Source organism: Nothobranchius furzeri, chromosome 8 (genome assembly GCF_043380555.1).
Source record: "Nothobranchius furzeri strain GRZ-AD chromosome 8, NfurGRZ-RIMD1, whole genome shotgun sequence".
In the NCBI taxonomy this organism is placed as follows: domain Eukaryota; kingdom Metazoa; phylum Chordata; class Actinopteri; order Cyprinodontiformes; family Nothobranchiidae; genus Nothobranchius; species Nothobranchius furzeri.
In genome coordinates, this window is record NC_091748.1 from 40511788 (window position 1) to 40536174 (window position 24387).

Genomic DNA, 24387 nt, shown 5'->3' on the forward strand with positions numbered 1-24387 from the left:
AACTCCACCCCTCGATTTTCCCACGGGCGACGCCAGTTGACATAACAAGCTAGCCAAATTGCTCTCGTCCTCCATGGTGACGAATACAAACCCCGAAACTTTGTCGGCGCTCTTTTCAAACCAGCTTACCGCGGAAACATGTTAACTCACCCGTTTATAAACACATAACGGGATTCACAAAGTAGTGTTATAGTGTGGCTGAGCCAGGACATTTGTCCAAGTGAAGATACGTTTCTGTATGATGTAGCGTTACGGTGATAAATATTTAGCTAGCATTAGCCGCCGCGAACGGGGTTTTTAAGCACGGTAAGTTAGCTCATTAACTATTTCAATGACAATTGGTAGGTACAGTAATGATAACAAAACAGCCAGTTAACTATGCTAGTATCAATGTGTTGTTTTATTTGTGTATGTTAGTAACGCTAAAGTATGTTAGCAAACACTGCTATCTTTAGTACGCCTTTGTTACCTTATAAATGCATATTTAAAGCACCTTTGTTAATTTAGGAGTTGGCAATCTCAACATCACCATCATGAACAGTAGCGCAGAGAGGAAATACGTAAACTTGCGGAAACGTCTGGATCAGCTGGGCTACAGACAACCTCTGGGGATAGACTCACTGCCACTGGTGGAGAAGCTGTTCAGGTGAACCCAGCTTTCTGTTCTCTTACCTTTTATTCCCTTTATTAGTGTCAGTAACGTAAGATGCGATTCTTCCTCTGCTGCAGTGATTTGATCCACACAACAGAGAGCCTGCGCAATGCCAAACTATCAGCAGGAAAGACCGAGAAGGAGAGCCGAAACGTCGATGCTCTGCTGGAGCCCTACAGGACCGAGAACGCCAGGGTGGTCCGGGAGAACAACGAGCTGCACCTGGAGCTTCTGAAACTAAGGGAGGAGAAAGATCAGATCACTAGAGGTTAAGAAACACCCCCTCCTCCCCATTCTTACCTGCAGGTTCTAATGACTGGTGTGTTAACCCACACCCAGCCATCGTGTCTTGGCAGAGCTCAAAACTCGCATCAGAAAACTGGACCATGAGACATCGGACCTGAAGTTCTTGAACAACCAGTACGTGCATAAGGTTCGCTGCCTGGAGAAGGACAGCAAGGCTAAAGCTGAGCGCATTCAGCAGCTGCAGGAGAAGAACTTGCACGCTGTTGTGCAGACTCCAGGTACAACTCTTGACCAGGGTGTGATCATTGATGGAAATTCTTCTACTCACCTGTTTCTTTGTGACTAGGTGGGAAGAAGCGGAGTATTCCTTTTAGACGACAGAGAATGCACACTGATGAGCTCATACCTCCCACCTCTACATCTACCTATCCTGTCCAGCAGCCAGATGATCCATACATTGCTGACCTACTACATCTGGCTGATGGAAGGTGTGTTTCGTTGAAGTTGCTTCATAATGCATGTGTGGGTATTTATAAACCTTCACATTTCCGTTATCGTCTGGACTCACAGTTAATTTGATTTGTAGAATTAATGAGCTACAGGAGGAAATCATCAAGCTCAAACTAGACCTGGAAAAGTCCCAAGAATGTGTTAAACATATAAACACTCGGGTGAGGACGGCAAAATCAGGCGTGTGGTGAGGCTTCTTTAAGGTCTAACAAGCTGTCTCTTGAGTAGGTGGAGGAACGGGACAAAGAGATTGAGCGTCTGAATCATGTACTCCACGGGGGACGCCCTTATGATGTCATTTCTCTTGAAGCTCAGAACGTCAGCAATGAGAAACTGATCGCCCATCTTAACCTTCAGGCATGCACCACTGTCACTGGAGATAAACATATTCACATAGGTGCGTCTGTCAGGGAGTGCTGGTGCTTCCTAACTGTAATCTGTGTCTTCTAGATTGAGTACTTACAGGAAACCAACAGAACTCTGGAACATAAAATGGAGGGATTGCATCAGAAAAAGAAGGACGCCTCCACCGAAGTGGCTAGTCTGTCGTTAAAGAACCTGGAGCTCTGCGAAGAGCTGACTCAGATCGATCACCTCGCTAAGCGCATGGAGATGGACAAGGAGCGGATGCTGGAAACTGCAGACATGGAGCTCCAGGAAACTAAAGTAAGAAAATAAAGTCAATGGTAAATAAACTAGATGCATTTCAGGTAAAGATCATGTTTTTAAATGCCATAAAATACACTAAAGCATCTGTTTGGTTGCAGAAAGAAATTGGAAGGCAGCAGAAAATCACTGAAGAGTTGGAGGATATTATCACGAAGGCTAGAAAGGTAAAACACAACTTTTTTATCTTAATTGTTTCTATAGTTCAATAAATTTAAATTTAACCCGTCCAGTGACATGTTTGAGTTCAGGAACAGTCTGAAGGAGAATTTGAAAGAGATCGTCTCAGAAATCAGCTGGTGGAGCTTAAGGAACAAAACCAGAAGCTGGAGGGACTTCTGAACTTCCTGGAAGAGGAGAACACCAGGCTGCAGGACAAAGTGGAGAAGATGATGGCCGACGGTTAGCAATATTCTGGGATACCTCGGTTATTAATACTCAGATTTCATCGTCTTCAAATTGAACTTGTGTTTGTTGATGCTTGTGTTCCAGACAAAGAGCTGGTTCTGGAGTTGGAGACGATGCGTGCTGAACATGGTGTCTGTAGAAGAACGCACTCCCCATCGCGTCTAGATGCTTTTGTCAAGAGTCTTGAGGAGGAGAGGAATTACTATCGCCAAGAAGCTGAGCGCTACAAAAGAGTCCGAGGACTGAGTCCAAGTTGCAGTCCAGACAGGGGCAGGAGTCCAAAGTCCAAAAAGATCAATGTAGGTGATGGAAAAAATAAATGTGGTCGCTTTTTTGTTTCAGTGAAAATAACTTTTATTAAAATTATGCCAACAGGTTTTTTAACCCTCCCACTGTCTTCATGGGTGACCCCCCCCCCCCCCCCAAAGAAAGTTGACCACTGAGCAGGATTGATGGTTTATCCCTTGAGGTCCACGTGGCAGGGGTGAGGTGGGGCTCACTCCTCACCCCTGCCACGTGGACCCAAGAGATAAACCATCAATCCTGCTCAGTGGTCAACTTTCTTTGGGGGGGGGGGGTCACCCATGAAGACAGTGGGAGGGTTAGACAATAATACCGACCTACTTTCAGGGCCATGTTTCAGAGGAACTGCTCCGTATAGTTAAAGAACGGGATGAGCTTAAAGTGGCCCTGTTGGAGTTTGAGAAGCACGTGGAGGACATTCAGAACAATGTGAAGGCCCTCTGCAGCGAGAGAGACCACTTAAAAAACCTCTTAGTAGAGGTACGACTTCAGCCGCCGTGAAGTTAGAATACAAATAAAACCCCCAACGTTCGCACGTCTAAGGAGCAGATTCTCGTTTGTTTAGGCTCAAGATGACTCGAAGCTGGCCCGCAGCGCAGGTGTGTCTGCCGATGCTTTGCAGGAGAACGACTCACTGATGGCGAGACTAAAGGTTAGTCTGAGTAAAGCTTACCTGAAACCAGTCCAGATTAAAATACTCTGTAAACGTTTTTATTAGCATCGTCTGGTTTTAGTCGGCTTCTAACTCGCATGATTAGATTAGTAACCACAAAGGTTTTATCTTGACTTTTTGAGATGAGTTAGATGCTATCTCAGTTTTTCTTGTGAGTTAATGAAAAAAGTCACATTTTGTTGCCAAAAATTCACTTTTTTAGCTGAAAAAGCAACTTAAACAGATCTGTATGTATGTACGTCCCCTCAAGTGTAGCATTAAGTAAAGCAGTGCTCGTAACTGACCATGGTATTAATGTGGATCTACAGGCAGCCCAGACTTCAGCTCTCACTGACCAGAGGAGGATTCTGGACCTGGAAAATACCGTCAAGAGTGTAAGTGAGCCTCTTAAAGATATCTCCTCCTGTCAGGTGCTTGTTGTGTAACTGTGTGTGTTCACTCTGACCTGTACGACTTTGGTGTGTAGCTGGAGCGGGAGAAACTGGACCTGCAGTCGCAGGTGTGTCTGCTGAAGGAGAGCCGGGATGCAGCGGAGAAGGAGCTGAAGGTCCGGTCCTCGGTTCTGGTCCACAACACAGAAGAGGTTACCCATCAGAGGGCCGAGGCGAACTCTCTCAGGTTTCACCTTTCACTCGTGAATTATCCCCCCCCCCCCCCCCAACAAAAGACTCTACCAGAGATGTTTATATTTAAAAACTTTTTATAGTTTTAATAATTTTTGTTGTGTCGGCAAAAGTCTTGGTATGAACTCTTGAACTTTGTGTTTCTTTTTCCAATTAACCCAAACATCTTAACCCTCCCACTGTCCTCACGGGTGACCCCGTGAGGAAAGTTGACCGTTGAGCAGGGTTGATGGTTTATCCCTTAAGGTCCACATGACCGGGGTGAGGTGGAGCTCACTCCTCACCCCTGCCACGTGGATCCAGGGATGAACCATCAACCCTGCTCAACGGTCAACTTTCCTGGCGGGGTCACACCCGTTAGGACAGTGGGAGGGTTAAATGAGATTATGGTTGGCTGCTTTAGTTAGAGGTTTTCACCTACGCTCCGTTTTTATTTCCCTCCTGTCTGTAGGCTGCTGCAGGAGCAGATGGAGCAGTCCCTGTCCGATGTCCAGCACAGGCTGTCTGTGAAGATGAAGGAGCTGCACGCAGCCCACGAGCAGATTGAGAAACTAGAGGAGCAATTAGGTGAATGCGCTTGATGTTCAGTTATTGTGCTGTCTCTCTGTGTTACTGCACCTCGAGGATTTGCTCATGTATTTATTTGCATCCTGTCAGGAGAGCTGAGTCGGCAGAGCTCTAAACACAAGGAGGAAGTAGCTGGGCTTCAGAAGTCCGTCTCCGCCCTGGACAGAGAGAAGGATGCTCTGCAGGACGAGGTGGATCACAAGACTGAGAAACTAGCTGCTCTGCAGGAGGACCTGTCCCAGAAGGTAGCTCCCAAACAGACATCAGGTTACAAGTTCACTTTTCAAATCAGTTTTGTATGTAAGTTATGTAAACCCGTGAGGAAATCAAACATCCTTAGGTCAACCCCTTATAAAGAATTGTTTTATCTTTCTACCAGTCAAACGGTGACTAAAATCAGCCAAACATCTATTGTTGGAGTCATTTTTATTGGCACACAGCCCCAGGTGAGATAAGGAGATGTCTCGGAAACAGGAAGACAAAATGTTTCAGGTCAGCAAACAAAGTTGACCTGAGAAAAAACAAAATGCTGTTTCTAAATGAATATTTTCTCCATTAAGGGAACAAACAAACTAACGTGATCCTGTGTGAAAATGTCATTGACCCCTACATCACTGTGGATTAATTAAGTTTCACAAAATGTATTTAATTCAGTCACAAAGGAAGGTTTTCAAGTATGAACTTCATATTTGAGGTCAAAGGTCAGTCATTCTCCTTCAGGGTTTTCTGTTAGAGAGCAGAATTCATGGTTCCATAATTTACAGCAGGTGATCCAGGTCCTGAAGCAGCTCCAGACCATCACACTACCACCACCGTGTTTGACTGGTACTTTTTCTGAAATGCAGTGTTCGTTTTACTCCTGATGTTACGAGACACACACCTTCCAAAAGATCCAGTCTTGTCTCATTAAAACCTCAAAAGTCCATCTCTCTTTCCTGCTATCATCGAATCATGATGACCTCTGACCTTATTCATAACCAAGCGCTTTAGAAGTGCTTGAGTTTTTTAAGAGTGGTTTATGGTTTGCTGCTTTTTGACATCGTTTAGCCATCCTAAAGTTGTCAGACATGTTCTACTGAAGCGATTTCTTAATTCTACACATCAGCTCTGATGTGACTAGTGGAGCTGAACTCGGCTTTCTAAATAATCTAAATAAAGGTGGTCAGGTATTTTTTATGCTGCATATAGATGAAATGTAAAAGATAAGGATATGTTGTGAGGCTGGGCGACATGACCTAAAATCAGTATAACGATAGATTGAGGATTTCACATGGATGACGATAAATGGATAACTGCAGAAACAAAAGTTGTCCACTAGATGGGGCTGTCACATGTTTACGTGCCTGGAGGTGGTGCAGCTTAAAGGAACAAGAATTTTGCCAACCGACACACATCTTTTCATTTTGTTATCATCAAATTTATTGACATAGGAACAATTATCTCTAAGAGTCAAAAACTTCGATTTTCAATTTATTGCCCATCCCATTTCAGTGTCAAGAGTCATTTATTGTCATATTCTCCACATGTGCAGGACATACAGAGAAATGAAATTCAGTTTCAGCACACACAATTCAAAGATCAGACATACGTGGGTAAGACACATAACAAGAATTGGTGACTGCGGTCATTCGCAACATGAGTCGCGCTACCTTAATAGTTAGATGAAAAGGGTGTTACATGAGGAAAGTTCAGGGAGGGGAAAAAAAGGCATTAACAGGGTTACACCAGCAGGGTGTAGCACTCCAATGCAAAAAAAACACCCGACATGGAAGCACAGACAGCACGTGTACAACATCAGAGTCCAATGGGGAGGTGGGGGTGGGCGGGATCCTGAAGCCTCCAATGGGAGCTGCCACTGCGGCGCATCGACCAGCTGCAGAACAACAGGTGGGAGGGAGAGATAAGGAACAGAGAGCACATTGAGGTCCCTGCAGATATAGCCTGAAGGGAGAGGGTGAAGGTCGGGACACAGCATCTGTCGGCATTCCTCCTTTTTGTGGGGGTGTGTTGAGGCAGCCTTGAGAGGCTGCTATGGCGTCGGATAAGGATAAACATAACTTTGTTTAGGGTAGACAGAGATAATCTTCCCCTCCGTCTTGTAGTCTCTAAGTGGTCATTCATGTCCACCAGTGAAGCCAATTTTACATTCCACATCCCCGCATCGTCCGGCGACCCTCTCCGAGATCAAATCCATCTTGCGCACTAACACAGGCAACGCCGCAAGGACATTGTCCAGCTTACGGTTCACCTCGAGTAACGTCCCAGTCTGTGAGGTCACCGCCCGAGCGGCACATTCCGTGGGTACGGGTCGCACTCCAATCGCTCCCGTCTTCCCAAATTTCCAGAAAACCAGATATCCTCCCACTCCAATCAGAAGAAATCCAGTGATCATCAGGCCGAATATCCACAAATCTTCCACGTCCTCGATGGACAGCTGAGAGAGGCACACGATTCGCCAGACCTCCCAAGAATCGAGTGCATATCCCGATGCGAATGTCCCCTCGGGACAGGTGGGAGCCCCCCTTCTCCGTTCTCATCGTAGAGAAAATTTTGTCAATCACGTTGAATGACCAATTAATTAAGTCCATATTTCCAAAAAGAGAGTAGTGGTTTCAGTAGAAATGCAGAGAAGTGCTCTGTAGGCAGACGGGACAAGAGCCTTGGGGAAGCCGATAAGGGAGCTGAGAAAAAAGCGTCTGTACTCTCTGAAGGCTGGAGAAGAAAGACATTTCAGTGTCAAAACATCTAAATCTGTAACAAGTTCTGTTTCAGAAGAAAATGACAGCAGTGAGAGGCAGGCAGGGGACAGAAAGTCTTGATTTATTCAGCATTTCAGGGTCAGGAGACAAAGACTCCCTTAAACGAACCACTTATTCATCTTTTAACCACGTTGATGACATGACTTCTCTGGAGTTCTGCTGGTGGTTTATGTTTGGAGCGAGGCTGTATGGGTCACTAAAGCAGATGTTTGGGCTTGTGTTGAAACGTTTAGCTTAAAACAGAACGCTCTTCATAATGCTGCAGGAGAGCTGAGTACTAATGAGGTATATCTGTCGTCTGTACAGGAGAAGACCCTTGGGGATGTGAGACTGACGGTCAAAAACATGGAAACCTCGCTAGCGTTAGTATCACTTCCTCAGGGTGTTCTTTTCTTTTCACTAGTGAATAATATGCTGAACAGCCACAACTTTCTCTTCACTGATAAAATCCAGTCAGCTGCAAGGAGCGTTAAACAGCCGTGAACGGGAGACGAGCAGTCTGAGGAGGCAGCTGGACACGTCCCAGGACGAGCTGGTTTCCCTTCGGAGAGACAAGGCGGTCATAATCCGAGAGAACAGGAGGCTGCAGGAGGACCTGGCCACGATGACCCGGGAGAACCAAGTAAAGAATTACCTTCTTCTCTAACTATGGAGTGCTGGTGTTCTGTGAAACCAAAGTGTTCTTGTCGTTCTTCAGACTGTACATGCAGAAATGGAGGAGGCTTTGCATGAGAAGGACGAGTTGAAAATGAGGGTCCACGCTTACATCTCTGAAGTGTCCAGAATAGAGAAATTGATTGCTACAAAGGTACAGCGGTGGGGGTTCATAGCCCTGGATGAGTGTGATTTACTGATTTGCCTTTAGACTGATGGTTGGGCGTTGGCTTCCAGGAGCAGGAGAACAGGGATCTGCTGGAGAGGTTCAGGACAGCCAACTCTGAGGTGAAGGAGCGGGAGCAGAAACTGCAGCAGGCTGAAGGCCTCAATAGCTCCATCCGCCTGGAGCTGCTCTCCTCAGACACAGAGCGCAAACAGCTCAGAGGTTCAGTCAGACAACAGGAAAGAGAGCTCCAACAAGTGAGGCAGACGATTAGAAAATGCTCCTGATTAAATCTGTAGTATTTGAAGTCTTCCCTCACTTTTTGCATCAATGTCTTAAAGTGTCTCACTCTGCTGTGACCTCTAGCACATGGAGGCCCTGCAGGCTTATGAAGCCCAGGTGTCCTCACTGGTACGTGGGATGTCCCGACTGGAAGAGGAGCTACGCAAAGCGCTGGAGGAGAAAGCTGCTGTCCTGTCAGACCTGGCGTCTGTTCGGGAGCTCTGCGTCAAACTGGACTCTGGAAAGGAGCTCACTGCTCGCCAGCTCACCTCAAAGAGCATGGACCTGGAGAGGGTGAGGCCTTCTAAGAGTTGGATCTCTTTTTGCAGAAAACACGTTGCATTCCTCTGAGTGTGTCTACTTTCTATTCTTACTTAGGTCACTGGAGAGCTGGAGGACGTTCGCTCAGAGGCGGAGCTACTGAAGAAGCAACTAGCCAGTGAAAGGCTGACCGTGCGTAACCTGGAGACGCTTCTCTCCACCAACCGGCAGAAAGAGTTTCAGACACACCTGACAGCTAGTGAGCGAGAGTCGGAGCTGAAAGTGCTGCGTGACAGGCTCACCCTGGCTGACAGCAAAAAGTAAAACCGAAATCCAGTTTACTGTACTGGTTTAACACCAATTAAAAGTATTTCTTCAAAATGACTCGTTCAATACATTTGTGCATGTGCTAAAAGTGCAGAGCATGCTAGAGAGGTGTCCCAGCTCCGCGGCAAGGTGTCCCAGCTGCAGACAGAGATGGACGTCCTGAAAAGACAGCTAACTACAGAACGCTTCGAACGGTGAGCTGTTTGTTTCATCACCACCGGATCTGCTCAGTTTTTATTTATAGAACACGTCTTTTAGCACAATCCGTAGATTTTTTATAGACTTAATCTGCAACCTCACAGGAAATGTATAGCAGGAGCTACATTTATCTGATCAAGCGTTTCATCTGGAACAGACGTGTGGTTAAACTTGCTGCAGAATCCTTCAGTCAAGCATGTCCTAATGAAAGGCCTGATGTTTCTAGAAGGAATGAATGCGCCCCCCCCCCTCTGTCTTCCATGTTTCAGCTTGAAACTAAAGCATGTGTGGAGAGGGTCTGGTGTTCACGCTGTTCTGGTTAAGTCTTAAACATTAAAATCCTCATCAGTGTCACACCATCAGCACATGGATGTGAATGACTGCTAACACCACGTTATAGCACAGTGGAATGACTGCTAACACCACGTTATAGCGCAGTGGAGTGACTGCTAATACCACGTTATAGCACAGTGGAATGACTGCTAACACCACGTTATAGCACAGTGGAGTGACTGCTAACACCACGTTATAGCACAGTGGAGTGACTGCTAACACCACGTTATAGCGCAGTGGAATGACTGCTAACACCACGTTATAGCACAGTGGAGTGACTGCTAACACCACGTTATAGCACAGTGGAGTGACTGCTAACACCACGTTATAGCACAGTGGAGTGACTGCTAACACCACGTTATAGCACAGTGGAGTGACTGCTAACACCACGTTATAGCACAGTGGAGTGACTGCTAACACCACGTTATAGCACAGTGGAATGACTGCTAACACCACGTTATAGCACAGTGGAATGACTGCTAACACCACGTTATAGCGCAGTGGAGTGACTGCTAACACCACGTTATAGCGCAGTGGAATGACTGCTAACACCACGTTATAGCGCAGTGGAGTGACTGCTAACACCACGTTATAGCGCAGTGGAGTGACTGCTAACACCACGTTATAGCGCAGTGGAGTGACTGCTAACACCACGTTATAGCGCAGTGGAGTGACTGCTAACACCACGTTATAGCACAGTGGAATGACTGCTAACACCACGTTATAGCGCAGTGGAGTGACTGCTAACACCACGTTATAGCGCAGTGGAGTGACTGCTAACACCACGTTATAGCGCAGTGGAATGACTGCTAACACCACGTTATAGCGCAGTGGAGTGACTGCTAACACCACGTTATAGCGCAGTGGAATGACTGCTAACACCACGTTATAGCGCAGTGGAATGACTGCTAACACCACGTTATAGCGCAGTGGAATGACTGCTAACACCACGTTATAGCGCAGTGGAGTGACTGCTAACACCACGTTATAGCGCAGTGGAGTGACTGCTAACACCACGTTATAGCACAGTGGAATGACTGCTAACACCACGTTATAGCGCAGTGGAGTGACTGCTAACACCACGTTATAGCACAGTGGAGTGACTGCTAACACCACGTTATAGCGCAGTGGAGTGACTGCTAACACCACGTTATAGCGCAGTGGAGTGACTGCTAACACCACGTTATAGCACAGTGGAATGACTGCTAACACCACGTTATAGCGCAGTGGAATGACTGCTAACACCACGTTATAGCGCAGTGGAGTGACTGCTAACACCACGTTATAGCGCAGTGGAGTGACTGCTAACACCACGTTATAGCACAGTGGAATGACTGCTAACACCACGTTATAGCGCAGTGGAGTGACTGCTAACACCACGTTATAGCACAGTGGAATGACTGCTAACACCACGTTATAGCGCAGTGGAATGACTGCTAACACCACGTTATAGCGCAGTGGAGTGACTGCTAACACCACGTTATAGCGCAGTGGAGTGACTGCTAACACCACGTTATAGCGCAGTGGAGTGACTGCTAACACCACGTTATAGCGCAGTGGAGTGACTGCTAACACCACGTTATAGCACAGTGGAATGACTGCTAACACCACGTTATAGCGCAGTGGAGTGACTGCTAACACCACGTTATAGCGCAGTGGAGTGACTGCTAACACCACGTTATAGCGCAGTGGAGTGACTGCTAACACCACGTTATAGCACAGTGGAGTGACTGCTAACACCACGTTATAGCACAGTGGAGTGACTGCTAACACCACGTTATAGCGCAGTGGAGTGACTGCTAACACCACGTTATAGCGCAGTGGAGTGACTGCTAACACCACGTTATAGCGCAGTGGAATGACTGCTAACACCACGTTATAGCGCAGTGGAGTGACTGCTAACACCACGTTATAGCGCAGTGGAGTGACTGCTAACACCACGTTATAGCGCAGTGGAGTGACTGCTAACACCACGTTATAGCGCAGTGGAATGACTGCTAACACCACGTTATAGCGCAGTGGAGTGACTGCTAACACCACGTTATAGCGCAGTGGAATGACTGCTAACACCACGTTATAGCGCAGTGGAGTGACTGCTAACACCACGTTATAGCGCAGTGGAGTGACTGCTAACACCACGTTATAGCGCAGTGGAGTGACTGCTAACACCACGTTATAGCGCAGTGGAGTGACTGCTAACACCACGTTATAGCACAGTGGAGTGACTGCTAACACCACGTTATAGCGCAGTGGAATGACTGCTAACACCACGTTATAGCACAGTGGAGTGACTGCTAACACCACGTTATAGCGCAGTGGAATGACTGCTAACACCACGTTATAGCACAGTGGAGTGACTGCTAACACCACGTTATAGCGCAGTGGAATGACTGCTAACACCACGTTATAGCGCAGTGGAGTGACTGCTAACACCACGTTATAGCGCAGTGGAATGACTGCTAACACCACGTTATAGCGCAGTGGAGTGACTGCTAACACCACGTTATAGCGCAGTGGAATGACTGCTAACACCACGTTATTGCACAGTGGAGTGACTGCTAACACCACGTTATAGCACAGTGGAGTGACTGCTAACACCACGTTATAGCGCAGTGGAATGACTGCTAACACCACGTTATAGCGCAGTGGAGTGACTGCTAACACCACGTTATAGCACAGTGGAGTGACTGCTAACACCACGTTATAGCACAGTGGAGTGACTGCTAACACCACGTTATAGCACAGTGGAGTGACTGCTAACACCACGTTATAGCACAGTGGAATGACTGCTAACACCACGTTATAGCGCAGTGGAATGACTGCTAACACCACGTTATAGCGCAGTGGAGTGACTGCTAACACCACGTTATAGCGCAGTGGAGTGACTGCTAACACCACGTTATAGCACAGTGGAATGACTGCTAACACCACGTTATAGCGCAGTGGAGTGACTGCTAACACCACGTTATAGCGCAGTGGAGTGACTGCTAACACCACGTTATAGCGCAGTGGAGTGACTGCTAACACCACGTTATAGCGCAGTGGAATGACTGCTAACACCACGTTATAGCGCAGTGGAGTGACTGCTAACACCACGTTATAGCGCAGTGGAATGACTGCTAACACCACGTTATAGCGCAGTGGAGTGACTGCTAACACCACGTTATAGCGCAGTGGAATGACTGCTAACACCACGTTATAGCACAGTGGAATGACTGCTAACACCACGTTATAGCACAGTGGAGTGACTCCTAACACCACGTTATAGCACAGTGGAGTGACTGCTAACACCACGTTATAGCGCAGTAGAGTGACTGCTAACACCACGTTATAGCGCAGTGGAATGACTGCTAACACCACGTTATAGCACAGTGGAATGACTGCTAACACCACGTTATAGCGCAGTGGAATGACTGCTAACACCACGTTATAGCACAGTGGAGTGACTGCTAACACCACGTTATAGCACAGTGGAGTGACTGCTAACACCACGTTATAGCACAGTGGAGTGACTGCTAACACCACGTTATAGCGCAGTGGAGTGACTGCTAACACCACGTTATAGTGCAGTGGAGTGACTGCTAACACCACGTTATAGCACAGTGGAGTGACTGCTAACACCACGTTATAGCGCAGTAGAGTGACTGCTAACACCACGTTATAGCACAGTGGAGTGACTGCTAACACCACGTCATAGCACAGTGGAGTGACTGCTAACACCACGTCATAGCGCAGTGGAGTGACTGCTAACACCACGTTATAGCACAGTGGAGTGACTGCTAACACCACGTTATAGCACAGTGGAATGACTGCTAACACCACGTTATAGCGCAGTGGAATGACTGCTAACACCACGTTATAGCACAGTGGAGTGACTGCTAACACCACGTTATAGCGCAGTGGAGTGACTGCTAACACCACGTTATAGCGCAGTGGAATGACTGCTAACACCACGTTATAGCACAGTGGAATGACTGCTAACACCACGTTATAGCACAGTGGAGTGACTGCTAACACCACGTTATAGCACAGTGGAGTGACTGCTAACACCACGTTATAGCGCAGTGGAGTGACTGCTAACACCACGTTATAGCGCAGTGGAATGACTGCTAACACCACGTTATAGCACAGTGGAATGACTGCTAACACCACGTTATAGCGCAGTGGAATGACTGCTAACACCACGTTATAGCGCAGTGGAGTGACTGCTAACACCACGTTATAGCACAGTGGAGTGACTGCTAACACCACGTTATAGCACAGTGGAGTGACTGCTAACACCACGTTATAGCGCAGTGGAATGACTGCTAACACCACGTTATAGCGCAGTGGAGTGACTGCTAACACCACGTTATAGCGCAGTGGAATGACTGCTAACACCACGTTATAGCGCAGTGGAGTGACTGCTAACACCACGTTATAGCGCAGTGGAGTGACTGCTAACACCACGTTATAGCACAGTGGAGTGACTGCTAACACCACGTTATAGCACAGTGGAGTGACTGCTAACACCACGTTATAGCGCAGTGGAGTGACTGCTAACACCACGTTATAGCGCAGTGGAGTGACTGCTAACACCACGTTATAGCGCAGTGGAGTGACTGCTAACACCACGTTATAGCGCAGTGGAGTGACTGCTAACACCACGTCATAGCACAGTGGAGTGACTGCTAACACCACGTTATAGCACAGTGGAGTGACTGCTAACACCACGTTAAAGCGCAGTGGAGTGACTGCTAACACCACGTTATAGCACAGTGGAGTGACTGCTAACACCACGTTATAGCACAGTGGAGTGACTGCTAACACCACGTTATAGCACAGTGGAGTGACTGCTAACACCACGTTATAGCGCAGTGGAGTGACTGCTAACACCACGTTATAGCACAGTGGAGTGACTGCTAACACCACGTTATAGCGCAGTGGAGTGACTGCTAACACCACGTTATAGCGCAGTGGAGTGACTGCTAACACCACGTTATAGCGCAGTGGAGTGACTGCTAACACCACGTTATAGCGCAGTGGAGTGACTGCTAACACCACGTTATAGCGCAGTGGAATGACTGCTAACACCACGTTATAGCACAGTGGAATGACTGCTAACACCACGTTATAGCACAGTGGAGTGACTGCTAACACCACGTTATAGCGCAGTGGAATGACTGCTAACACCACGTTATAGCACAGTGGAATGACTGCTAACACCACGTTATAGCACAGTGGAATGACTGCTAACACCACGTTATAGCGCAGTGGAATGACTGCTAACACCACGTTATAGCGCAGTGGAATGACTGCTAACACCACGTTATAGCACAGTGGAGTGACTGCTAACACCACGTTATAGCACAGTGGAGTGACTGCTAACACCACGTTATAGCGCAGTGGAATGACTGCTAACACCACGTTATAGCGCAGTGGAGTGACCGCTAACACCACGTTATAGCGCAGTGGAATGACTGCTAACACCACGTTATAGCGCAGTGGAGTGACTGCTAACACCACGTTATAGCGCAGTGGAGTGACTGCTAACACCACGTTATAGCGCAGTGGAATGACTGCTAACACCACGTTATAGCGCAGTGGAGTGACCGCTAACACCACGTTATAGCGCAGTGGAATGACTGCTAACACCACGTTATAGCGCAGTGGAGTGACCGCTAACACCACGTTATAGCGCAGTGGAATGACTGCTAACACCACGTTATAGCGCAGTGGAGTGACTGCTAACACCACGTTATAGCGCAGTGGAGTGACTGCTAACACCACGTTATAGCGCAGTGGAGTGACTGCTAACACCACGTTATAGCGCAGTGGAGTGACTGCTAACACCACGTTATAGCGCAGTGGAGTGACTGCTAACACCACGTTATAGCGCAGTGGAGTGACTGCTAACACCACGTTATAGCACAGTGGAGTGACTGCTAACACCACGTTATAGCACAGTGGAATGACTGCTAACACCACGTTATAGCACAGTGGAATGACTGCTAACACCACGTTATAGCGCAGTGGAATGACTGCTAACACCACGTTATAGCACAGTGGAATGACTGCTAACACCACGTTATAGCACAGTGGAATGACTGCTAACACCACGTTATAGCACAGTGGAATGACTGCTAACACCACGTTATAGCACAGTGGAGTGACTGCTAACACCACGTTATAGCGCAGTGTGAGTCAAGGTGACTGAGCTAGAGCCGGACACCACAATCGGCATTTCATTCTCTTGATGGAATTAACTGAAGGACCATCAAAGTCTGAGTCTCGCAGAGGTTGCACGCCATCTGCTCCACACGTTTACTGTGGCGTTTTTAAACTAGCTACAGTCATTGCAATATGATGTAAAACTACCCTGAAATGTATGTACTGCCCTCTAGTGCCAGGAAACTGCACACTGCTACTTTAAAGTCCTTCTGGCGGTTCAAAACACGTTTTAATAAACACTCACATAGAAACATTATCGTCATCCTGTTGTGAGTAAATACCTAAAGCATTGTGTAGAGTACAACTGTGTTGTTGATCAGCAAACTAACAGTAAAAATGTTCCCGTCTTCAGTGAAAGAGCAGTTCAGGAGCTTCGTCGACAGGGTTTATCGTTCTCGTCCCTCCAAAGCTCCTCCCCCCTCAGCGTCGCAAGCACGTCTCACCACACCACCTCAGAACGCTCGATTCTCCGCTCCACCGACAAGTCATCAGACTAGTAAGGCAAATATTTTTAATAATGTCCTAAAATCTGGCTCCATTGTGCTTCAACTTCTTACCTTTTATTTTTCTCTTTTCCAGGAGTGTTAGCTTCAAGGATTAGTGACCCTGCAGGAGAGTGAAGTTGCTGTAAGTCCGAAACCACTAAAAGGTTAAGAGTGGCGCTAAAATGCAAAAGCCCTCGGACACCTCGGTCTTCTCTCCAACCCGCTTACTCAGGATATTAAAACATACACTCCTTTAGAAATAAAGTTCTCCTATCCAAGATGTACATTCCTCACCAACTCCGCCTACACTTTACCCGTCTGGTGTACGTCAGCTGATAAAAACATCTCATGTTTATCATTTTTAAGCACGTCTGACCCGAAGAACTGTTTTATAAGCAGAATGTTTTGTATAATGTCTAATGTTCATGTTTCATTTTAAAATGATTAAATTATTCACAAAAGTAAAGGCGTACAAAAACCAACGCGTACAGATAAAATGTGAATTTGAGTTTTATTTTATGAAAAATAAAAAATTCTAGAAAAGGTGGTATAAAAAAAAGAATGGAGTACACAGTGTGTGTTTTAGCCGGCTAAACCACAGGATGTCCACTGAGGCCATTAAGCTTTACCTCATTAAAGGTGTGCAGCACACTAATGTCCATGTTTTTGTTATTTAACCTGGACTGGGTTACTCTGTGTAACAGCTGAGCCGCTTTCCGTTTCAAGCTTTAGTGGTTTTGAACTCCCAATGTGCAGACACCTGAAAAATATTTAGAGAGCTCACAAAATACTGTTTGTCCTCTAGGATAAAAGTACATCTCTAAATATATATATATATATATCCAAACTGTGAAGCAGCACCTTTTAATGCCGGCAGTGTTGAGTGGTTGTGTTGGGGAGAGGATAAGCAAAGAGGGAAAAGTCTAAAATATACTTTGGCAAGAGTTCCCTGAGCAGCTTCTGTGGCAGAGAGCATAGATAGTAGTGTAGTGTTTGCGTGGTGACAGGCTTGTACCACGTTTGCCTCTCTGGGAAGTGAATAAAAGCAGGCGCCCCAACACGCTGGAGCACGTGCTCCGCGTCCTTTTCAAGGTTCTCATAGGAGCCGATGAAATTGTAGGAAACGGCACAAGGCTGGCACAAGTTGTACACGGGCATCCAGTGCTCATTCATGCGCTCCACGTCCTCGTCCAGCAAGTAGTGGACAAACTCCCCAAAGGTCACATCGTCTCCTTTTACAGACGGGTTCTTAGCGTGGCCCTTTCTATATCGCTTAATGATCTCCACCCCGTACTTTTTCTGGTAGGACTCGATCTCCCCAAACTTGTTCCTGTATGCAGAAAGCAGGCGCTCCATGGGTTCTCGCACAAACATGAACTTGAAGTAATGCGTAAGGCGGTAGCGGATCTCTTCTGGCTTCAGAGCGGACAAGAAGAGCAGGTCGCTGCGATGGTCCATCTTGATGTTGACGTTGACGTTCTCCAATGCTCCATTCAGCACCTTCAGAACCCTCTTCCAATTGGAGCAGGCCACTTTAGGGACGTAGCAGTAGAGGAAGCGGTACTCGTCATTCACCAGGATGTGCTGCAGCAGCGTCTTCCTCTGCAGGGGTGTCAGAGACCAGATGCTGTGGGGCATGTTCTTCTGGCTGCACATGGTCTTGATGGTCCGGTTGCGGATCTCCTGAAGAATCTGAATGTGGATGAGGCACAACAGTTTAAAAGTCAAGCTGGAAGTTGGCCAAGTGTTTACCTAAAGTCTGCAGAATAAGCTTTGTAACTGGCTTCAATCTGACACGGATTAGTCTAATCTGGTCAGAACTGATCTCTATTTCTGGGAATTGAGGCTATTCAAATGACACTTGACAATATCTGAATTTCTGAACTCTTTAACTGGGAGAATCAGTTATATTAGTAGTACAGATGAATATTTTAACATTGCTGGTGTGGATCAGAACCCTGATGGAGCGTTTATACCTTCATGTTAATGTACTGGACTAAAGGGCGGAAATGACGCATTTTCCTAAAACGTTTAACAAAAATCAACTCAGTCTGGTTGAAAGGGTGACTGGGCATATGGCTGTTTAAACACCACTGGCTGTAGTTTACTCGGGTTTCCCCTGCCCTGGCGGTTTACCTGGGACTCCACGTCCGCTCCATCTGAGCTTTGTTTCCCGCTGTCCCTGAGGAAGTCCAGCCGCTTACCGTTACCTCTGGGAGAAGGCGTCTCCACGTTGTTCAGCATTCCTTTCTCTATCATGAGCAACAGGCCTCCGGACGCAACGATTACCAGAAACGTTAGCACCGAGGGCAGCACGGCGGAGCTGCGACGGACGGATCTGGAGCTCACCGTACCCCGGCTGAAGCTGAGGCTGCTCCGCGCCCCTTCCCCCCTCTTCACCCCGTAGTCCTGCCTGCGTGGAGGCATGCTTCGCGTCCTTCTGTCCTGCCCGTGTGTCCGGTGTCTGCCAGCTTTTAAAAGTTAGTCTGGAACCGGCGTAAGAAAGTTTTCGGTCGGTAAACTACCACGTACCCACTCTTCTCTAATGTAAGTTAGCTAAACAACCATAGAAGCTAATCCGGTCTAGACTTTCACAATAAAATGTTTTAGGTGTTTGCATTACATAAGTAAAGTAAAACAAACTAAAATATATCGTGTGTAAAATATAATTTTCTCTGACTTTTTACTTGCAATTTTTAATCAGCAAATTACATCACAAGAACGTTTTTTTAAAAGAGCAAGTCACCTCCAAATCAACTTTTTTTTTCTGATGAACTATATACAGGTCCTTCTCAAAAAATTTGCATATTGTGATAAAGTTCATTATTTTCTGTAATGTGCTGATAAACATTAGACTTTCATATATATTAGATTCATTACACACAGCTGACGTAGTTCAAGCCTTTTATTGTTTCTAATATTGATGATTTTGGCGTACAGCTCGTGAAAACACAAAATTTCTATCTAAAAAAATAGCATATTTCATCCGACCAATAATAGAAAAGTGTTTTTAATACAAAAAAAGTCAACCTTCAAATAATTATGTTCAGTTATGCACTCAATACTTGGTCGGGAATCCTTTTGCAGAAATGACTGCTTCAATGCGGCGTGGCATGGAGGCGATCAGCCTGTGGCACTGCTGAGGTGTTATGGAGGCCCAGGATGCTTCGATAGCGGCCTTAAGCTCATCCAGAGTGTTCGGTCTTGCGTCTCTCAACTTTCTCTTCACAATATCCCACAGATTCTCTCTGGGGTTCAGGTCAGGAGAGTTGGCAGGCCAACTGAGCACAGTAACACCATGGTCAGTAAACCATTTACCAGTGGTATTGGCACTGTGAGCAGGTGCCAGGTCGTGCTGAAAAATGAAATCTTCATCTCCATAAAGCTTTTCAGCAGATGGAAGCATGAAGTGCTCCAAAATCTCCTGATTGCTAGCTGCAGTGACCCTGCCCTTGATGAAACACAGTGGACCAACACCAGCAGCTGACATGGCACCCCAGACCATCACTGACTGTGGGTACTTGACACTGGACTTCAGGCATTTTGGCATTTCCCTCTGCCCAGTCTTCCTCCAGACTCTGGCACCTTGATTTCCGAATGACATGCAAAATTTGCTTTCATCCGAAAAAAGTACTTTGGACCACTGAGCAACAGTCCAGTGCTGCTTCTCTGTAGCCCAGGTCAGGCGCTTCTGTCGCTGTTTCTGGTTCAAAAGTGGCTTGACCTGGGGAATGCTAGCCTAGTGAACTAGACCAAATTCTTGCTTTGCAAAGTTTGGTCTAGGCATGCTCCATTGGAACCTCGGCAGCTCCTACCAGGACTCTGGCTAGCCAATCACAGCTCTCTAGAGGGGTTTCAAACACATAAAGAGATGTGATTGGTCCATAATGGTGGGCCAATCATAGTGCTCTATCTGCTTAGTGAACAAATCACAGAGCCTTATCCACTTTGTGGGCCAGTCAGGGCACTCTATATGCCTGGTGGGTGGGATGATGCAACAGAGTGAAACAAGAGTATGTCACATTCATTGTCCAGTGGAATGCGGAGATCATTTGAAAGACAACGATAGAACCCGCCCCACAACCGAGAGCCGTCAATGGAGCATGGCCAGACTAAATAATACATTTATTTAGTCTGGCTTGCCAGGCTAGGGGAATGCAGCACATGTAGCCCATTTCCTGCACACGCCTGTACACGGTGGCTCTGGGTGCTTCTACTCCAGACTCAGTCCACTGCTTCCACAGGTCCCCCAAGGTCTGGAATCGGTCCTTCTCCACAGTCTTCCTCAGGGTCCGGCCACCTCTTCTCGTTGTGCAGCGTTTTCTGCCACACTTTTTCCTTCCAACTGAGGTGCCTTGATACAGCACTCTGGGAACAGCCTATTTGTTCAGAAATGTCTTTCTGTGTCTTACCCTCTTGCTTGAGGGTGTCAATGATGGCCTTCTGGACAGCAGTCAGGTCAACAGTCTTACCCATGATTGCGGTTTTGAGTAATGAACCAGGCTGGGAGTTTTTAAAAGCCTCAGGAATCTTTTGCAGGTGTTTAGAGTTAATACGCTGATTTAGATGATTAGGTTAATAGCTCGTTTAGAGAACCTTTTCATGATATGCAAATTTTTTGAGACAGGAATTTTGGGTTTTCATGAGCTGTACGCCAAAATCGTCAATATTAGAAACAATAAAAGGCTTGAACTACTTCAGCTGTGTGTAATGAATCTAATATATATGAAAGTCTGATGTTTATCAGTACATTACAGACAATAATGAACTTTATCACAATATGCTAATTTTTTTAGAAGGACCTGTATATGTGTGTCTAATCGTGCCGCAGACACGTGTAGTCAGTAGTTTTGCACTTTAGTGGATTTCAGTTAAATTTTTGATTTTCTGCCTAAAACTGTCAGAGTTGTGCCGTTGTCAGGTAAAAACTCTGCACTGCATTTGAATTTAAATCTGCCATCGCTATTGGCTAAGAGGTACCCTAGCGTGTTAGCTGGTACCATATGATGTCACAATGTCGTTGCGAGCCTGTGTGTGTGTGCGTATTTGTTAGCGGCTCCGCCCTCTCGGTCCTTGTGATTTTTTTCCTGCTGGAAGTATTGATGTCATTTTCAGCAAAACTTCTCCTGTAACACCAACTTCAGACTTTTCTCTCTGGATTTTCTGCACCTTGACAAACATCAAAGGCATAAAGATAGCCACTTTGTCCAGCACGTCCCCATATCTTGAATCCCCATTTGTGAGGTTTTGCAGGCATGTAGACATGCAAATGAGACTTTCCCTTGAAGGACACCATAATTTCATCAACAGCACGGCAATCTTCTGGAGGTATGCAGAGAAACTGTTCTCACACACAGTTGTTGTAACATGGCCTGAGCTTCCACACTTCATCTTTCTTTGCATCATCAGAGACAGTGAGGTTGTCCTGAAAAAGAATGAGTGTCAGCAATTTCTGAAATCGATTTTGAGACATCACCTCACAAACTGCAGGGAACGTTGTCTCCATCTCCCAGTAGGCTCTCACACTGGACATCTGTACTAACCCCAAATGCAGGTACATGCCTAGAACCTGCTCTGTCTCTTTGGCGCTTGTGTTTACTGACCTGCCCTGTTTTTGCACACTGTACAGGTTTGTTTGTTCGGCAATTTCCCGTAACATTTCTTCAGTGACAAACTGTTTGAAATACATGTATGGTGTCCAGTCACACCTGTCCTCTGTGCGTTCACCAGCATATCCAAGAAAATCGACAGATGGAGCTTGATATTGGTTTTTTTTTTTCATCTATGTTCTCTTCTTTTTGCATTGCCCTTCACTGACTCCTTTCTGCTTGTGTCCTGTTTTGTTGGAACCTCAACATCTGTGCTTGCCCTGGCTACACTTTCCTCCTGATTGTCTTCTTCATCAGAGCAATCTGAACTTTCATGCATGTCCTGTGGAGTCCATTCTTCATCCTCATCCTCACCTTCTGCCAGCTGCTCTATGTCACTTGTATTATCATCCATTATCATGCTGATTATATTTTCAATGTACTTTCTCTTTCTCTCTTCTCCCTCAAGTCTTTTTGACATCTAAAATAGGCACATAGGTCAATATAGACATATTTCAGAGGGACAGTTATTGTGGAAACATGCAAAATATATTTCAGTGATTGATTTGATTCTATGAGTCATCAAAATAATGTGTAATTGTATTTTAGTAAGTATTGTGTAAATAAAATTAGAAAAATGTTAATTTAGGGAAAAAGCATATTTCATACCTGCAGTATCAAATTTGATACACTTTAACACGGTTCGTTTGTAATGTAAAGAATGAGTAACTTAACAAAAATGCACTTTTTCAATAGATAAAACACTTATTTAGAAAAATTACTTAGAACTCTGATGTTGTTCTTACCGTATCTTCTCAAAAATTAGCAATGATTATCCTGAAAATGCAAATGGATCATTTACTGGGAGCAGCCGTGTTGTAATGGCAAATTAGCCCACCAGGGGGCAGAATACATGTATCAGATAATACACAACAGGTTCTAAAAGAGCAAGTCATCCCCAAACCAACCTTTTTCTGATAAACTATATAAATGTGTGTATAATCGTGCTGCAGACAGGTGTAGTCAGTAGTTTTGCACTTCAGTGCATTTTAGTTAAAATTTTAATTTTCTGCCTAAAACTATCAGTGTTGTGCCGTTGTCAGGTAAAAACTCTGCACTGCATTTGAATTTAAATCTGCCATCACTATTGGCTAAGAGGTACCCTAAAATGTTAGTTGGTACCATATGATGTCACAATGTTGTTGTGAGCCAGTGTGTGTGTGTGTGTGTATTTGTTAGTGGCTCTGCCCTCTTGGTCTGCTAGGCAACAGCATTTCTTGCATTTTTCAAACAGGAAAGGGGAGTGGAGTAATCCTCTAAGGGGTGACCTGCTCTTTAAGGAAAGTGTTAATCATGTTGATGAGATAGAGGTCTCAGAATCTCATGTAGCAAATCATTAATGAAATGTCAATAAATGACCAACAAAGGATAGTAGATGCAGCCTCTAAAGAGCAAATAACTGGAGGAAGAATGAAATGAAGCTTTGGCATGTTAGCATGTTCGAGACTGCGAAAGATCTCCGTGTTTTTTTGTTTTGTTTTGTTTTTTGGCAGCAGAATTTGCAACAGTTTGCACAACAAAGAATGTGAAAATCTTCTTAATTTACTCAGTAAAATGTTCAATCTTTTGAGTTTTAGGCTACAAATGTAAGAAATAACGATGTTGAGCTTCAGTGCTTCTTTATAAATTAAGAGAAATGTATTAAACAACATTATTAAACTCCAATCAAAATAAAATCAGAATAGAATAGACTTTATTGATCCCACAGTGGAGAAATTCAGTTGTCAATGCAGCTTATACACTTAGAGAATAGGAAAAAAACAATACACACAGGCTGCTAACCTTTAGCACTAAAAAAAGAATAAAAATGGAGTAAAAGTTGAGTTTCCACGAAGAAACTGCATAAAGACAGACATAAAACGTGTATCTGGGTATTTCACACGTATATCTGTGATGTAATTGAGTAACAGGATAGTGACGGTAGTTATAACAGCTGTTATAACAGCTATGGAGTCTACTGCAATGGGAATGAAGAACTCAGTTTGGTTTTACATCTTGGATGTCTCAGGAGCTGGCCATGGCCTCCACGGTGTGGGGAGTGGTTTTCCAAATTGAAGTATCAGAATTAAGACAATTTAAAGTTATCTCAAATTTGAAGGGGTTTTAAACGTTGTATTAAGCCAGTGTGTGTTTGGATTGCTTTAAAAAAGCAGCAGCATGTATCTCCTTCGGTGCGTCAGTGTTCCTGTTGTCTCTGGAACATGATCACACTCATGCAGTCTATCTGAAAATCAAAGGGACTCGTTAGAGATCATCACCCTGCTTTTATTTTGGTCATTTGCTTCTGTTTTACTGCAATCTGAGCAGCTTTACACACAAACATGTAGCTTAACCATAAATGTTTAGATTTATTCTAAATCATTTAGATTTGAAAACAGAACATTTGAGCTCATGCAGCAGGAAGTGATTAGTTCAT

At 45.5% G+C, this 24387-nt stretch overlaps 2 protein-coding genes and 1 long non-coding RNA gene across 3 annotated transcripts; 1 reads left to right on the plus strand and 2 right to left on the minus strand.

Annotated features, from left to right (window-relative positions):
• Positions 1-59: 59 nt before the first annotated feature.
• cep135 (centrosomal protein 135) lies at positions 60-16959 on the plus strand. The gene is made up of 26 exons (XM_015971708.3): positions 60-306; positions 508-646; positions 730-920; positions 1009-1176; positions 1245-1386; positions 1485-1569; positions 1637-1765; positions 1859-2074; positions 2176-2241; positions 2326-2476; positions 2567-2781; positions 3113-3265; positions 3351-3437; positions 3767-3832; positions 3925-4076; positions 4533-4648; positions 4739-4893; positions 7714-7769; positions 7861-8029; positions 8105-8215; positions 8299-8484; positions 8594-8803; positions 8888-9090; positions 9187-9291; positions 16191-16334; positions 16418-16959. Coding segments are annotated over exons 2-26 (3390 nt in total). The 5' UTR covers positions 60-306; positions 508-533; the 3' UTR covers positions 16419-16959.
• LOC139071520 (uncharacterized) lies at positions 2383-3931 on the minus strand. The gene is made up of 3 exons (XR_011521380.1): positions 3904-3931; positions 3743-3811; positions 2383-2442 (listed from the first exon to the last, which is right to left on the minus strand). It is a non-coding gene; the product is annotated as an uncharacterized lncRNA (long non-coding RNA).
• On the minus strand, positions 16816-19304 carry chst14 (carbohydrate (N-acetylgalactosamine 4-0) sulfotransferase 14). Its single transcript, XM_015971733.3, has 2 exons — positions 18460-19304; positions 16816-18015 (listed from the first exon to the last, which is right to left on the minus strand). The coding sequence occupies exons 1-2, from the start codon at positions 18748-18750 to the stop codon at positions 17188-17190; spliced, it is 1119 nt and encodes a 372-aa protein (XP_015827219.1). The 5' UTR covers positions 18751-19304; the 3' UTR covers positions 16816-17187.
• Positions 19305-24387: the final 5083 nt, after the last annotated feature.

Excerpts from the sequence above, each read along its gene's own strand:
- cep135 (XM_015971708.3), top strand. The coding sequence starts at position 534 with ATGAACAGTAGCGCAGAGAGGAAATACGTAAACTTGCGGAAACGTCTG. Across the intron at positions 1,177-1,244 it reads CGCTGTTGTGCAGACTCCAG|GTGGGAAGAAGCGGAGTATT; the intron begins GTACAACTCTTG and ends CTTTGTGACTAG. Across the intron at positions 2,477-2,566 it reads GGAGAAGATGATGGCCGACG|ACAAAGAGCTGGTTCTGGAG; the intron begins GTTAGCAATATT and ends CTTGTGTTCCAG.
- chst14 (XM_015971733.3), bottom strand. The coding sequence starts at position 18,750 with ATGCCTCCACGCAGGCAGGACTACGGGGTGAAGAGGGGGGAAGGGGCG. Across the intron at positions 18,016-18,459 it reads GAGCGGACGTGGAGTCCCAG|ATTCTTCAGGAGATCCGCAA; the intron begins GTAAACCGCCAG and ends ATCCACATTCAG.